This window comes from Nicotiana attenuata, unplaced genomic scaffold, assembly GCF_001879085.1.
Source record: "Nicotiana attenuata strain UT unplaced genomic scaffold, NIATTr2, whole genome shotgun sequence".
Lineage (NCBI taxonomy): Eukaryota > Viridiplantae > Streptophyta > Magnoliopsida > Solanales > Solanaceae > Nicotiana > Nicotiana attenuata.
This window is the reverse complement of record NW_017674624.1, coordinates 66,232-83,588: the sequence shown is the minus strand read 5'-3', so window position 1 is coordinate 83,588 and position 17,357 is coordinate 66,232. Positions and strand designations below refer to the sequence as shown.

At 35.5% G+C, this 17,357-nt stretch overlaps 1 protein-coding gene across 1 annotated transcript; it reads left to right on the top strand.

The window, feature by feature from the left end:
- The first annotated feature begins 5,120 nt into the window (after nt 1–5,120).
- Nucleotides 5,121–11,285, top strand: LOC109219030 (uncharacterized protein DDB_G0286299-like). The gene is made up of 2 exons (XM_019383432.1): nt 5,121–5,420; nt 9,920–11,285. The coding sequence occupies exons 1-2, from the start codon at nt 5,271–5,273 to the stop codon at nt 11,099–11,101; spliced, it is 1,332 nt and encodes a 443-aa protein (XP_019238977.1). The 5' UTR covers nt 5,121–5,270; the 3' UTR covers nt 11,102–11,285.
- The last annotated feature ends 6,072 nt before the right edge of the window (nt 11,286–17,357 follow it).

Genomic DNA, 17,357 nt, shown 5'->3' with positions numbered 1-17,357 from the left:
GAGGTTATTGGGATCAGTTCTTGCCACCAGCGGAGTTTGCCTACAATAACAGTTATCAGTCCAGCATTCAGATGGCACCGTATGAGGCTTTGTATGGTAGGCGGCGTAGATCCTCGGTGGGTTGGTTTGAGCCGGGTGAGGCTAGATTATTAGGCACAGACTTGGTTCAGGATGCCTTGGAGAAGGTTAAGGTGATTCGGGGTAGACTCCGTATAGCCCAGTCTAAACAGAAGAGTTATGCGGATCGAAAGGTTCGTGATGTTTCATATATGGTTGGAGAGCGGGTCTTGCTTCGGGTTTCGCCTATGAAGGGCGTTATGAGATTTAGGAAGAAAGGGAAATTGATTCGAGGTTTATTGGTCCTTTTGGGGTATTGAAACGTGTTGGGGAGGTTGCTTATGAGCTTGCCTTACCTCCCAACTTGGCAAGAGTTCATCTGATATTTCATGTTTCGATGCTCCGGAAGTATCATGGTGATCCGTCATACGTGTTGGATTTCAGTTCAGTCCAACTGGACAAGGATCTATCTTATGTTGAGGAGCCAGTGGAGATATTGGACGAGCAGGTTCAAAAGCTGAGGTCAAAGACCATCGCATCAGTGAAGGTTCAGTGGCGGGGTCAGCCGGTCGAAGAGGCTACTTGGGAGACCGAGCAGGATATGCGCAGCCGTTACCCTCATCTTTTCACCACTTCAGGTATGTCTCTATGCTCGTTCGAGGACGAACGAATGTTTTAAGAGGGGGAGGATGTAACAACCCGGCCGGTCATTTTGTGAATTAACGCCCCGATCCCCTATTAACTGCTTTCCCCGTGTTCGTTTCTGCTATTGTGACTTGTCGGGAAGATTCGTTATGAGTTTCGGAGTATTTTTGGACACTTAGTCCCTAAATGAGAGTTTAAGCTTTAGAATTTGGACCGTAGTCGGAACAGTGTGAAGACGGCCTCGGAATGGAATTTCGTCGATTCTGTTAGCTTTGTTGAGTGATTTAGGGCTTAGGGGCGTGTTCGGATTATGTTTTGGAGGCCCGTAGCTTATTTAGGCTTGAAATGCCGAAAGTTGAATTTTTGAAGTTTCCGGATCGACAGTGAAATTTTGATATCGGGGCCGGAATCCGATTCCGAAAGTTGAAACAGCTCCGTAGTGTTAAATGTGACCTGTGTGCAAAATTTGGGGTCAATCAGACTTGGTTTGGTTGGTTTCGGCATTGGTTGTAGGTTTCTTGAAGTTTCAAGTTCTTTAGGTTTAGATTGGAGGATGATTCGTGGTTTTAGCGTTGTTTGACGTGATTTGAGGGTTGGACTAAGTTCGTATGATGTTTTAGGACTGGTTGGTGTGTTTGTTGAGGTCCCGTGGACCTCGGGTGAGTTTCGGATGCTTAACGGAGGTGATTGTGGACTTAGGCAAAATCTAAAGGTTGCTGCTTCTGGTATTTTCGCACCTGCGGTGAGGAGCCCGCAGGTGCGGTGGAGTGAGTCGCAGGTGCGATTCTGGCACTATTGGCCAGTGACCGCAGATGTGGTTATTGGACCGCAGAAGCGGACCGCATCTGCGGAGAAGGTAGCGCAGGTGCGGTTTATGGCTGTTTAATGAAAACTCGCAGGTGCGGTCCCATGACCGCAGAAGCGGAAATCACTGGGCAGATATAGAAAATTTGAGGGTTTGAGATTTCATAACACAAAAATCGAATTGGAGCTCGGTGGGAGACGATTTTTTGAGGGTTTTTGAAGGAGAATCATTGGGTAACGATTTCTATCTCGATCTTGATCTTAGTACTATAATCTATTATTGCTTTCCTCTTCTAATTAAGAATTTGGGGGATAAAAGTTTGAAAATGGGAGGAAAGTTCCCCAAATGAGAATCCGAGTTTTGACGTCGGATTTTGATGATTCTTGTTCGAGTGTGCTCGTGAGTGATCGGGTGTTCGAAATTTGTAAATTTTACCCGATTCCGAGGTGTGGGCCCGGGGGACTTTTTGGGGCGACTTTCTTAATTTCGAGTGTTAGCTTCGAATTCATTAGTTAAATAAGTTACTTAAAGTTATATTTACATTATGCAATATATTTAATTAGATTTGGGCCACTCGGAGTTGGATACTCGTGGCAAGAGCGTGGTTTCGAATGTCGATGTTGCTGTGTTCGACGGAAGCTGGATTGAAAGATGTACCTGTGTCCCTGTGGTAGCTACCTTTTGTTCATGGTAGCCTTAGATTATAAAACTCTATTTATGTTCTTTTCAAACAGAAGATATATTACTTCATATCAGCTTTGTAAACTTATTCTTAGAAGCTCATGATTTGTACACCAGTCCTTGGGAAATGTAATGAATCCAGATAATTTATTTATGTTTTGTTGACTTATTGACATTATTGAGATTGGATAGTTATTAGTTAGCTTACCTAGCGAGTTGGGTTATGTGCCATCACTACTAGTGGATTTTGGATTGTGACAGTCACCTCTCTACGAGTCGGGTTCAAACTACTATAATGTGAACAGTCGCAATTATTAGAGGAACGAACGTTATTCGGTATTACAATTCCTAACCTAATCAACTTACAGTTAATGTTACTTAATAAATACTAATTCTATGACAAATCAAAGAACTGTTCTAGGAAATTTTACCTTCTATAGCAAAGGTATATACCCTATTTATTACAAACTAAAAATATTTTAAAATATTATTTTTTATAGCTACCTTTTATATATTATAGCAAAATAGATATTTATGGTATATACTACCATTGAGGCATGAAATACGCTATTTATGTTTTTCCTGTCTCTTTCTTTCAATTAACACAAGATTCTCTCTCAAATTTTTGCTTCTCTCTCTCTCTCTCTCTCTCTCTCTCTCTCTCTCTCTCTCTCTCTCTCTCTCTTCGAGCAACTCAAGCCCTAGTATGGATGGCCGAAGAGAAAGAAGAATCTCTCTCTCTTCGAGCAACTCAAGATACACGCCATAGTATTGATGGCCGACGAAACATTAGAATAGAGTAGAAGGCAGCCAGAAAACAGAAAAGAGTGAATTTTTCGAACGGAAAGGAGCAATGTAATGAACTCTTATCATAACTTTGTTGTACGGATCCGACAAACTTTCTTCTTTTCTTGGCCGGAAAACGCCATCTCCGACGAACTTTCTTCTCTTCTTTGCTATTCACTCAAACGCATTGTTTTTCATATATAAATACATATTGTAGATGTATTTTTTACATCTCGAAGATCTGTATTTTTTTCTAATACAGCTGAATACACATATACTTATGCATATTGTACATACAGTATGCATGAATACAAGATATAAATATTGAAGTACACTGAACACAAACATTAAAATAGAACAGAATATAAACAGTGAATAGATTTAATTTTAAAATACAGTAAAATACACTGAATACAAATAGAAATACAGTTAATACAACCAATGAAATATATTGAATACATCAGTGATAACATGTATTAGGAATAACTAAAATACTGCTAATACTAATACATTTGATAATTTGAACATACTGAATATAAAATAGCGAATACAGTAAATACAAATATTGAATCTAATGAATGCAACAGTAAAAAAAAAAGTATATTGAAACACACTAAATACAATAGTTAAATACAAACTGAAAAATCATTCTAATTAATTGGGTTGATAATGGAGCATATATGGTTTGGATGTGACTACGCCAGAACAATATGGGCCAAACTCCTACAATGGCTCAATGAGAAGCATCAGATTGGAAGCTGGGAAGAGGAAATTAAATGGCTGAGAAGAAGGACTGCTAATAAAACTCGAGGTGAAATATTGATATTACTATTCACAGCAATGGTGTATCATGTCTGGGCAGAGAGAAACAAAGAAGATTTCAAGGGGGAATAGTTGCCAGTAATTAGAGAATCAAAGACATTGTGATGGAATTACATATAGGAGGGCAAAGAGAAACAAAGTGGCATAAAGAGCTAGAAAAATTGAAGAATTTTCCTTAGTTCATACAGGACAATGTAATTGTTATAGGAATTGTTAACTGATTAGTCAGATAGTTATGTAGATAGGTCTAGTTCTGGAGTCCAAAAGAACTAGCGGATGTAAATATTTTTACTTGGTTAATAAAGTTTAAACGTTTAACCAAAAAAAAAAATTTGGGTTGATAATGAGGCATGATAGAATTGATTTTGTTGAGTTATATTAGCAGTGTATTACGCTAATTGATATTATTTTCGTTATTTGACAGCTGGTCTGATTTGAAGGGGAAAACATAGTGTCATGATGTTGGTATGGTAGGGAACTCTTTGATCCTTAAACCAATGGTATGAAAATCTTTTCTGAGACGGCTTCTTTTTTTTTTTTTTTTTTTTTTTGAAATAGAAGAAGTTTGTTTGATTATTTTGGATGGTGATAGTTCCAATATGCCGTGAAGGAAGTGGCAACAGTAATCGGTGAGAATTGACAAAGAACGGAATTGAAGAGAAAGGAAAAGTGTTTAAAAGAAATAGGAAAAAGATAGACAAAATGAAAAGAAAAAGAATTGTTTAAGTGTGAATTGTGCACCCTTTCACGCATATGACCGTATATGTTTCTTTTATTTATCTTTTAATTTATTTTATTTTTAATAGACAATAAAAAATGAAATTAATATCCCCTCCATAATCCATTCCACTTTATGTCGTAGATTTCCTTTTAATTTTTTTCAAGAAGATTGCAGCATTTGAAATTTGGACATAATATAACTAAACATTCCATTTTACTCTTTTTGACAAGCAAAACATATGTTATTTATATTTTAAGATCACAAGTTTCTAAAGTCTTATCGTCACAAAAATACTAAAAAGTATTTATTATACTGTGTTTCTTTATTTTTCCCCAATAATAACAGTTTATGGGGACTGGATTACTATCGATAACATTTTTTAATAAAAATACATAAAGAAGAATATAGTAGATGGAAGTTATTATCCATCTTGCCCTTTCTGTAGTACGTATTTTATTAAAATCGCGCAAAATGTAGATAAATTTATTAGTTTTAAAGTAATTGTTGTATTTGAACCAGAGTAAAACGACTTGAAGAAGGAATCTTCTAAAAAAAAAAAAAAAGAAGAAGAAAGCCATTTATTTTCCATAATTAAAATACAAGGAATCTGAATATTTCCAATTGTAGAGGACCAAACAAAACCTCCGAAAACTTCTCCAACAACCGAATCCCACAAGTTATGGATAAAATCACTGCCAAAAACCCTACTTTTTGTACTCACAACAATGTGCTGAAGCAGCAGAAAGCATTGGCATGGACAAATTGAAAGAAGCCATATTGAAACTGTCAAACAGTGAACCAAATGGGCTATTATCACCGACCCGGAACTCCATTCTTCAACTACGCCTTTCCCATTTACTTTCTTCTCTTCATACTACCCCTGATCATCCTCCTTATTCTTGGGTAAGTAATTTTTCATATTAATAATTTATAAGTCAGTGGTTACAAAGTTTACTGCACCAATTAATTAATCTTTTATGAAAGTAATTGTGAACTTAATTATTTATAGAGTTAGAGACAGAAAAAAGAAAAATGGTAATCTGTCAATGATCAGGGCAACCCGGTGCACTAAGCTCCCGCTATACGCGGGGTATGAGGAAGAGCCAGACCATAAGGGTCTGTTGTACTGTATGCAGCCTTACCTTGCATTTCTGCAAGAGGCTATTTTTACGGCTCGAACCCGTGACCTCCTGGCAGTGGCGGCTCAACCCTAAAGCCGCTAAAGCAGCGACTTTAGGCCTCCAAAAAATTAAGGCCCCAAATTTTCTCAAATTATATGTAGTAATAAATAATTATGTATTTAGTATTAGTGATAAATAAATTAGTTTATAATCAAGAAGTTGTCAATTTTTAAATTTTGTACTAAAAATTGTAGATTATTAAATTTGCATTTACTTTCTATTTTTGTTACCTCATGCATGGTTGGTGGATGGGCTCAACTTCTTAATTTTTGTCTAACTCACTTCAACTTGAATTAATTTTGTGTATAACTATGATTTTGTAGAATCTTCTTCTATTTTTTAAGTGCTTTTTAGACAATTTTTTTATCTTAAGCTAATGAAATTATTAAAAGATTAGATATGAAAAAGCATTTCTTAACCTCGAATGTCTTTTGAGGCCTCTTTTTAAATTTTCGCTTTAGGCCACATGTAGTGTTGAGCCGCCTCTGCCTCCTGGTTACATGACAACAGCTTTATCAGCTACGCCAAGTCTCCCTTTCAATATGTCAATGATTATTATTAAAAAAAAAAAAAGAAGACACCCAAGGGTGAGGCATAGTGGTCGGATTGAGAATCACGAGGTATCAGGTTCAAATCCCAGCAGAGACAAAAATGCTAGGTGATTTCTTTCCACATGTTTAAGCCGTCGTAGACAGAGTTAACTGGTATATTCTGCTGGTGGGAGGTAGCAAGTATTCTGTGGAACTAGTCGACGTGCGCACAAACTGACCTGGACAGTATAGTTATCAAAAAATAAAAGGGGCTGATTGGCGGAGGGATTACCTCTTAGATGACTCTTTTTTTTTTTTTTTCAAACGAGAAGTTCTTGGTGCACAAGGAGGCAAGGGATTTAATTGAATCTCTTTGCTAGAAAATTGTACTGTGCAAATCGGGTAAATGTAAAAAAAAAAAAAAATTGAGATGGGTAAATATAAAAAAAGTATATTATATATTGACATAGATAAAGATGCTAGTGTAGTAGTAAATGGGGTTCAAAAATTGCTTTAGGTCGCTTGTTCTAATCCTAGTACGAATTTTTGGCTCTCCCATTTAGGGGTGTGCATTCGATTTATCGATTCGATTTTGATCCTTATCGATAATTACTTATCGATTATCGATTTGTACATATGCTTATCGTTATCGTTTCAATAAGGTTTCAATTTTTTCGATTTCGATTTATCGATTTTGGGGGCTTATCGATTCGGTTATCGAATATATCAATAAGAAAATTTGCGGGATTCCACGGAAAGTATATCGCTATAAATAGCGCCTAACTAATATGGACAAAAAGAAGCTAAAATAAGACGGACATCATTTATAATATAAAAATTTGTCAACAAGCACATGCAACAAAACTAAAGTAAGGGATCAAATATATGCCACCAACACTCCAACGGTATAAAAAAAACAAAACAAAACAAAACACATCATCACGGCTAATTCTGTTTTCCATTAATTTGAACTTCATTCCCTTGATCTTTAAATATGATCATTCCTTAAATGTGGTAGAGGAAATAATAGGGTAAGGGACTTAGGGTAAAGGAAATGGTATAGATTAGGGAAAATAATATTGTATAGCCGCTTTCAAAATAGTAGCGGAATATATATACATTCTGTATGTTATATTAATCTACACAAATAGGTAATTACTCATTTAACAAGTGTGTACAGTCTAGGGGTGTGCATTCGATTTATCGATTCGATTTTGACCCTTATCGATAATTATTTATCGATTATCGATTTGTACATATGCTTATCGTTATCGTTTCAATAAGGTTTCGATTTTTTCGATTTCGATTTCGATAACAAATAATCGATTCGATTTATCGATAAACCGATTCGAATGCACACTCCTACTCCCATTAAATGTGACTGACTCTAGGTCCTTCTCCTGTTAAAAGATCAAGCTGTCTGTGGCAGGGATCGAACTTGTGACCTGCGCCGAACCCATACATTACAAGATTACTCGGGGCATCTCCAACCTTTACCCCATTTTTGGTCCCCAAAATGGGGATTTCTCTATTGGGGACAACTTACTCCAACAATTCCCCCATTTTTCCCCCCAAACTTTTTTATATTCTTCTCTCTCTTCTATATTACTTTATTATCTTTCATTTCAATTTTATTTTTTAATTTCCATTAAACAAATTTCATCTTTTATTTTTATTAATTTGTAATTTTCATTAAAACAATTCCATAAAATTTCAAATAATATAATTTGTAAGCAATTATTGTAGATTAACTAATAATTCAAATAAAAATGAAATTATTGCGATATAAGATTAATTAAATACATATTACATAACGATAAAATTCATTCGAAATACTACATAAATATTCAACTTCAACCTCTAATAAAATTAACTTACAATTTTACATAAAAATAATAAATGCACGAAAATTAATTTATCAAAATTATACGCCAAAGTTAAGATGTAAAATTAATATTATAAAGATATTACATAAACATAATTAGGTATATATAAAGATATAAATTAAAAGATTAAATAATAAAATAATAATAAAAAATACATGAATAGTAACCGGGGAGATGAATAGTGTACCCCATATTTGAGGGAACACTATTCATCCCCCATTTTGGGAACAACAATGGCGGAGGATTAGAGCTTCATTATCCCAAAAATTGCCCCCATTATGGGAAAATACGGTAAGGTTGGAGATGGTCTCATACCACTAGACCAAAGCCCTAGGGGCTAGATGACATAGGTTATTTCTACTTAAGGACTGAGTAGTAAATTTGGGGTGCCCAAGTTCTGGGATTTTAGCACCACAGCGAGTTCTGATTTCTTTTGTAAAGATACGTTGTCTTGTTTTGTAAATAGAGTACATTCTTTTTTCGTTTCAACACAATGAATATTTTTTTTTATAATATAAAAAAAGTATTTTGTTTCAGTTCAACAAAAAAAAAGTACTTTCTTTTCATGATGTAGAAGAGGTATTTTCTTTCATTCCAACAAAATAATGTAGTAAAAAGTATCTTCTTTCATTTCAACAAAAAAGTACTTTATTTTCATGGTGTTGAAAAAGTATTTTCTCTCATTTCAACAAAATGATGTAGTAAAAAATATCTTATTTCATTTCAACAAAAAAAGTTACTTTCTTTTCATGATGTAGAAAAAATATTTTCTTTCATTTCAGCAAAATAATGTAGTAAATAGTATCTTCTTTCATTTCAATAAAAAATTACTTTCTTTTCATAATATGAAAAAGTATTTTCTTTCATTTCAACAAAATAATATAGTCAAACGTACCTTCTTTCATTTCAACAAAAAAAGTACTTTCGGTTCATGATGTAGAAAAAGTATTTTCTTTCATTTTAACAAAATGAATACTTTTTTCATGTTGTATAAAAGGTAATTTCTTTTTCAACCAAAAAAAGAGTATTTTTTTTAGTTATGTAGCATAAATTTCAACGTTGTGTTTGAGTGAAAAAGTAAAGCAACACATTAGTCCCTTTTGGGTTTGTGTGAATTTTTAAAAGAATTATTAAATTCTTGAAGAAAATAGAGTCTTAAAAAAACGTTGGGTATTTAAAGTTTTGGGGGAGCCGGGGGGGGGGGGGGTAGGGGGAGGGGAAGGCACGAGAAACATGTGGCGTTGGGGAAGGGGTACGGAAATTAGTATAAAAAATTATTTTTCTAAAAAATATTTTCTACTCTCTAAACAAACACTACAAAATATTTTCCAAAAAAAAGTTTTCACTTACTAACCAAACATAGTAAAATAAGTGATAAAACCACTCATTTTCCGGGAAAAATATTTTGTAAGAAAATATTTTCCTTCGTACCAAACACACCCATAATTACTCTCTTGAATAAAAGGAAATAATTATTCTCATTTTTGTTGCTTGTCGGATTCTTGTCAATTCTGGTCATTTCATGTTATTGGGTTTGTATGTATCTGGGGAAAAGTGAGATTTCCTTTGTTATTATAATGTTAATATCTTCCTCAGACAACTAGCCAAAAGATTTGCTTTTGAAAGTTCTTTTCTTAATTAATAGCTTGATTAATCAAAGTAGCAATCCAAGTTCAGACCTAGGAGAGTTGATAAGCAATTTCTCTTCCCATTCATCTCTTAAAGAGTAACAGTGAATAGTTTTGAATCCTCATAGTTGAAGATTTTCCGTTATGGTCTAATCAAATGTTTTCTTCTTGTTATAGATGATTCAAAGGGCGTTGCAGGAATTGAATGAAGAAGGAGGTTCGAGTGAAGACTCAATATCTAAGTTTATCAAGAAAGAATATGACAATTTGCCAATGGCTCATATGTTCCTGCTGAAACATCATCTACAAAAGCTGTCTGAAAATGGTAAAATTCTTATGATTGACGGAGGAGGGCGTTTTTTGCTTGCTAGTGGTGGCAACAATAGCGTGAATCCAAAAACAAAAAGCAAGAGGAAGTACAAGAAGAGGAAGGGAAGGTGGGGTTGGGAGATTAAACAAAAGAAGCGGCGGCGCAAGGAAAAGAAGGAGAAAAAGCATGATGATGTAAAAGTTGTTAAAGAAGAGAAGAAGAAGTTGGATGAGCAACAAAATGAAGTTAAACATGGGCAACAAAATGGAATACACAGGGAGTTGAATGGGCATCATAATCAACCGAACACAGATAAAGAAGAAGGGCAATTAAGTGAGAGGCAAAATGGTGTAACTGGAAAGCAGCTGATAGAATTGTCAAAGATGAAAGAATCTCATGAGATTGTACTTGCAACAGTTGAACCATCATCTGAAAAGAAGCAGAAGCCGGAAGAAGGGACATCTACCCTGGAGAAGCTCAATGAAGATGATGATTCTACAGGATTTGAGGCAATGTCGATTGAGATGTCACGTGAACAAAGACAACTGAAGCTCTGGAGCAGAGACCGATCTGAATCTCAATCAGCAAGTACCTCTAAAGTGGAACCATTGCCATTATGCACCTCAGCGGGTAAAAATTTAGTACAAATGGAAGAACCTTTGGCAATGGCAACAAGTGAGGAGCCACTGAATTTGAGTGATCCTCAGCATGATGTGCACTTGGAGCAACTAAAACGCCAGCTTCGTCGGAGGCCTCCTAAGAACAAGGAGGATGAGGCCAAACTAGGTACTAGTACAGCTTCGGCGCTGGCAACAAATGAAGAGGTGTTGCCTGATAAAAGATCAAATGAGGAGGTGTTATGTTCGAATGATCCTCAACATGAGGTGCACTTCAAGCAACAAATAAAAAAGCGTTGTGGGAGGAACCCCAAGGGCAATGACGATGGCGCTAAACCAGGTACTATAATTTTGAAGAAGTTGGGATTATCTAAGAAGTCAAAGAAGAAACAAAATGGTCGAAGTCTAGGAAGGCCTAGGAAGACACAATAAAGTGAGAATTGCAGTTCCTTGAAGCTAAAGATGATTAATGGTATAAATTGAGATAAATCCCAGAAGTTCAAATGTTAGTGAATAACAGTAGTTGCTTGTAGTTCTCTTATGTTTTCGAACTTGTCCCTGTACAGTAGAGGTACAATATATTAATTCAAGCTAATAGCTTGAGTGACATACTTTCTTGAAAGAAGCTATAACTTTATTTATTAATCACTTGGAGTTCTCTTTTCTTCTTAAATTTTGCTCTAAAAAGTAGAGGTTATAATAGAGTAACCCAGCAATGAAGAATTAATCTGAGAAAAGGAAGTTGGTGCATGGATTTTAATCGATTTAGAAGCTTTTGTATGACATTCCTATGAGGTAGAGACCTTGATAGAATTTGTAAAGTCTCTACAGGCTTAGCCTGTTGAGTGCTGTAATTATTTATACCAAAAAGAAGTTCTGCATGTCTCTTTTGCTGCATCATGGAGTTAGTGTGGAAGATCAAGGCTTTGATTGTTTAAGGTTTATTGAAGTAGAATGGAGTTTCTGGTTCGGTTCGGCTATTTCACTTTGGTAGCATCTCTTTAGTTGTTGAACCACCTATGATTTCGCCTCCTTTGGTGGAACATGTCTCAGTGTAGCCATGAAATTTTTTCTTCTCTTCCTATGGAGCTAATTGGTTTTAGGGGATGAGTGACTCCAAAAAGAATAAGAGTGCGGGAGATTTTGTCTCTGATATAATAATAACTCTATAAATATAACGGAATAAATAAAGGAAGAGAGGAGGTTCAGTGACGCTGTAGTACAAATGAAATGGACATGAAACTGAAATTCTGAAGAAGAGAGGAATTGAAACTGAAAGAAGGTTTGAGGGTGAACAGTGTTTAAAAAAGCGACGCAAAGCGACAGGCCAGCGATTTTTCGAAGCTGAGGCAACACGACCAGCAGAAGCGATCGCTTCAGTCCAAAGGGGTGACTTTTAAAAATAAAAGTTTGGGTCTTTTTTTTATTATACAAAATAGACCCCAAAGTGAATGAGAAGACATTTCTTTCTCTTCTTCATCGACGTTTGAAGCTGCTGCTGCTAGGGTTCCACGAACAGATGACCTCCAGGTAATTTTTCTTCTTTTTTTCTTCTTTCTTCTTCTTCTCCTTTTTTTTTTTTACTTTTATTCTTCTTATTTACTAGTATTTTAGCCTTTATTTATTAATTTTTATGTGTATTTCAGTTTATAAAATTAATTTTATATATATATATATATATATATATATATATTCAGTTTTATTTGATTATGTTTGTTTTTTTAATATCTTAATAGGGATCAAAAATGTCCCAAAGTTCAGAAAGACCCAGCTTGACGATATGGAGATAAAGTTAATGAGAAGAATAGTACAAATGTTACATGCAGGTTTTGTAACAAGATTACAATGGGGGGAATTTATCGCTTTAAATTTAATCTTATTGGTGGCGATAGAAACGTCACAAGTTATCCGAAATGCTCGCCGGAGGTGAGGAAGGAAATAAAGAATTTTGTTGACAAGAAGGAGCAAAAAAATCTAATGATTCAACCATGTGTGACCAATCTTAAAGATGATGATGATGGTGATATAGAAGAAGTTGAAAGTTTGTCACTTCCAACAAAATGGGGAAGAGATGCAATCTCTTCAAGCCATAGATTGACGGGTACGAGTAGGACTAAAGGTCCTATAGATTGCTATTTCCCAAAGAAGCCAGAACCAAAGAGCGGTGGAAAAGATGCGCAAAAAATTACCAAGGACATTTTAAGGGATCGTGCAGTTAAAGCTTTTGCACGATGGATCTATGATGCTGGGCTCCTCTTCAATTGTGTCAGCTATATTGACACTTGGAGACTTTTTTGAGGTCGTTGGTCAATATGGACCTAGAATGAAGCCCCCCATTTATCATGACATCAAAGGTCCTTATCTAAATTAGGATGTGGAGGAGACCAATAAAATTGTGGAGGAACATAAAGTTTTGTGGAACAAGTATGGATGCTCCATTATGATGGATAAGTGGACGACAAGAACTGAAAAAATAATCATTAATATGTTGGTGAATTCTTCCAAGGGAAGTTTATTTCTTGAGTCGTTTGATGCTAGCGACGCGTCCACTGACCACATCAAAATGTTCGCCTTGTTTCAGAACACCATTGAAAAGATTGGCCTAAGCAATGATGTTCAAGTGGTCACTGATAATGCGAGTGAAAATGTTAAAGTGAGTGGTATGGTGCAAGGAGCATACCCGAATGTCTATTGGACTCCATGTGCGGCTCAATGCCTAGGACAACTGCAGAAATGTTAGCTTGTTGGAATGACCCAGGTATTCTACTGAGGCAGAAGCATTGGTGGAGGTTGATCCCAGCATGTATTTGGTGGACAATTTGGTTGGAGAGAAATTCAAGATGCTTTGAAGATAGAGCTAACTCTGAACAGAAGATCAAGACGAATTGTATATTTTTGTTTCACTTTTGGTGTAAAGAAGCTCTGGTAGAGAATGTAGAGTCTATAGTGGATATTATTGGGTCTTTGTAACTACCACAAGTCCGGGTTTGCGTTTTTGCTCTTTTTCGAGGGTCTTGTAACTATCTTTAACCTTTAGCATAATCTTTATGCTAAAGGTTTCTCTACTTAATTTATAAAACTTATTACCTTCTCAAAAAAATAAAAAAAAAACTTAATGTTCGGGGACATTTTCAAGGAAAAGCCCTTTTCTACAGTTTTTGGCCAGGGCTTAGGGTACATTTTAATATTTCTTCGCGGCCCTTGTTATTGAATATGATGAGAAGATTCACAAAACAAAAAAATTTGGTGAAACCGGGCAAGCAAGGTTCGCCACTGCTTTCTTAACTTTGCATTGTATCCACTTGCAAAAAGCCAATTTGAGAAAGTTGTTCATTTCAGAGGAATGGAACAAGAGTAAATTTGCAAAGGAAGCTGGTGGAAAGAAGCAACACACATTATTCTTTTTTATTCTCTTTGGAATAATGTCCTTCATGCTCTTAAAATTGGGGCCCTTTGATTAGAGTACTCCGTTTGGTGGATGGGAAGCAAAAATAGGCTACCTTTATGAAGCTATAGGTAGGGCCAAGGAGGCTATTCAAGCATCATTTCAGCAAAAATATGCAAAGATCTTTCAGATCATTGATTCAAGATGGACGGAGCAACTTCATCGACATTTGCATGCAGCTGGACTTATTCTGAACTCGTCACTCTTTTATGATCAATATGAGAATAATTCACTAGCTAAAGAAGTGTGGAAGCGATTCCATGAGTGTGCTATTAAGTTCACTCAAGATGAAGAGCTGGAAGAAAAGATAGTAGATCAGTTTGCTATTTATAAAGCAGCTGAAGGACTTTTTTAAGCTATGACTGGCTAGTAAACAAAGAAAGACGAAGTTGCCAGGTGACCGAGTGCTTCTATATTTTATAGTTCTAACTTTTAATGTATTTTTTATACTTATTAACTCTTGAATATATTTTTTTTTCACTTCTATAGTTGAGGGTACCAATATGGTGCAGAGACTCCGGATTTACAGACTATCACCATCAAAGTTCTAAGTTTAACTTGTAGTTTATCCGTGTGTGAAAGGAACTTGAGCATTTTTGAACACATGAGAACTAAAAGGAATGATTTTGTGTATTGAGATGAAGTAAATTATATCTCAATTGTCCTAACTCCTACCAATTAGTTGACACATCTTGTTTGCAGATTCATACGAAGAAGAGGAATCAACTAACCTTGAAGCGCCTCCATAATCTAGTGCTCATAAAATACAATAAAACATTGAGACGTCGCTACAACCACCGCAATCTAATTGATCCAATTCTTTTGGACAATATTGACGAGGCTAATGAGTGGCTAGTCGGAATCTCCGAAAGTTTTGAAGATGAAAAAATATTTGAAGGCGACTCTAATTTCACTTGGGGTGATGTTGCGGAGGCTAGTGGAGTTAGGGAGAACCCTTATGGTTTAAGGGGGAATACTTCAAGTTCAAGCTCGAATAGGAAGGGAAAAGTGTGGGTACTACAAGTCGATCCCTAATTGATGAAGATGAAAGTGATCATGAAGAGGACGAGGAAGAGGAGGGGTAAGAAGAAGATGACGAGCAATATGAAGATAATAGAGGAATTCAAGATTTTGACAATCTTGAAGAAGAATAAGAAGAGTAGAAGAATAAGATGTTGATTCTAGTAATTTAATGGTTTTGATTTTGCTTGTCCTATGGTTTATGGAGGATTTTGTGGTACCAACTTTTAAGTTTAAAACTGAGCTTTTTGATTATTTATATTGTCTCTTTGTAAGGTTTACATTATGCTTTTTAAGAATTGCGCTTCACTTTAATAAAGTGTGCGCTTCGCTTTTGAAGCGAGGTGAACCCCTGTTTCTTTTTTGCGCTTCTTGCTCTCAAAATACTGAGGATGAATATGGTGCTATATAGATTATAGTCTATGCTTTAAGGGGTGAAAAATTTGCCATTGCAAATGAAAAAAAGGAGAAAAGAATTTGCAATATAGATTTCTTTTTACTGAAAAGAACAAGAGCCTCAAAGCTGAACCCGATTTGTGGAGTTCTCGGATTATTAATACAAAATGGCCCCAACTTGTAGGATGTAATACAAAAAATGATGCAACAACAACGTAAAAATTGCACGAGCATTCTATTTGGTCTCCCGCATTTAATCTATACCCACTTTTTAAACAACTTCAGGTCTTTTTCTCCTCTTTCTTCTTCCTCTTCTTCTTCTTTTTCTTTTTCTTCGGGTGACAACGATTTTATATGGTATCTGTGAACATATTTTAAGGTAGTTTATAATGTTTTACAGTAATGAGCTATTATGGCGCATTATTTTTTATTATTGCTTAGGGTTTCTTCTTCTTCTTTCTCTTAATTGTAAAATGAGTTCGTTAGATTTATTGTTGTTTTGACAAATTGATGATTGGGGTTTGTTCTTGATGATATTTGGAGGTTATGTTTTAAATTTGAGCTTATTTGGAGTAGATTTAGGTATTAAATCGTATATTGGATTGTTATAATTCGAATAACAAATTCCCGTTTCTGGGCAATTTGCAGTTCAGGCCTATTTGGCCTTAAGTGCATGAAAACGTCGGTTGCACTTCAGACCTTTGGGCTTAAGTGCATCTAACGTGCAATTTTTCACTTCAAACTTATTGGCCTTAAGGGTAGGAAAATATTTGTTGCACTTTTAGTCCTTTTGGCCTTAAGTGCATCTGAAGTGCAATTTTTCACTTTGGACTTATTAGCCTTAAGTGCATGAACTCATTGGTTATACTTAAGACCTATTTGGCCTTAAGTGCATAAGTCCAATTTTTCGTTTCAGACTTATTGGCCTTGCACTTCAAACCTTTTAGCCTTAAGTGCATTTGAAGTGCAATTTTTCACTTCAGACTTATTGGCCTTGCACTTCAAACCTTTTAGCCTTAAGTGCATCTGAAGTGTAATTTTTCACTTCAGGCTTGTTGACCTTAAGTGCATGAAACCATTGGTTGCACTTCAGACCTATTTGGCCTTAAGTGTATATGAAGTGCAATTTTAGCAAAAAAAATTTCAAAGTATGTATAGGTTCAATTGTGACCCAAAATCGGATATAGATGCAAAAGCCCCTACAACACCAACAACAATGAAATACACATAGTTGAAGATTTTCCTTTATGGTCTAATCAAATGTTTTCTCTTGTTATAGATGATCCAAAAGGGCCCTGCGCGAATTCGATGAAGGAGGAGGTTCGAGTGAAGACTCAATATCTAAGTTTATCAAGAAAGAATATGACAATTTGCCAGTGACTCTCATATGATCCTGCTCAAATATAATCTACAAAAGCTGTTTGAAAATGGTGAAATTCTTATGATTGACGGAGGAGGGCATATTTTGCTTGCTGGTTGCAACAATAGCTTGAATCCAAAAACAAAAAGCACGACGAAGTACAAGAAGAGGAAGGGAAGGTGGAGATGGGAGATCAAACAAAAGAAGCATGATGATATAGAAGTTGTTAAAGAAGAGAAGAAGTTGGATGAGCAACAAAATGAAGTCAAACATGGCCAAATATTGTTTTCCCTCTTGAGAAGCTTGAGTTGGATGGAGAACAAATAGATTTATAAGAAGCTAATTGTCAAGTGGTGAAGTGCTTTTATTCACCTTATTCTATTGTGTTGATGTGCCACTGTATTTCATTATGTAATTTACAATTAAGATATCCAATTTCTACTTTGCTGATTTATTCAACCAACATG

What these genes read in the sequence shown, in the direction of transcription:
- LOC109219030 (XM_019383432.1), top strand. Translation starts at nt 5,271, where the DNA reads ATGGACAAATTGAAAGAAGCCATATTGAAACTGTCAAACAGTGAACCA. An exon ending in ATCATCCTCCTTATTCTTGG is followed by an intron (nt 5,421 to 9,919) that starts GTAAGTAATTTT and finishes TTCTTGTTATAG; the next exon opens with ATGATTCAAAGGGCGTTGCA.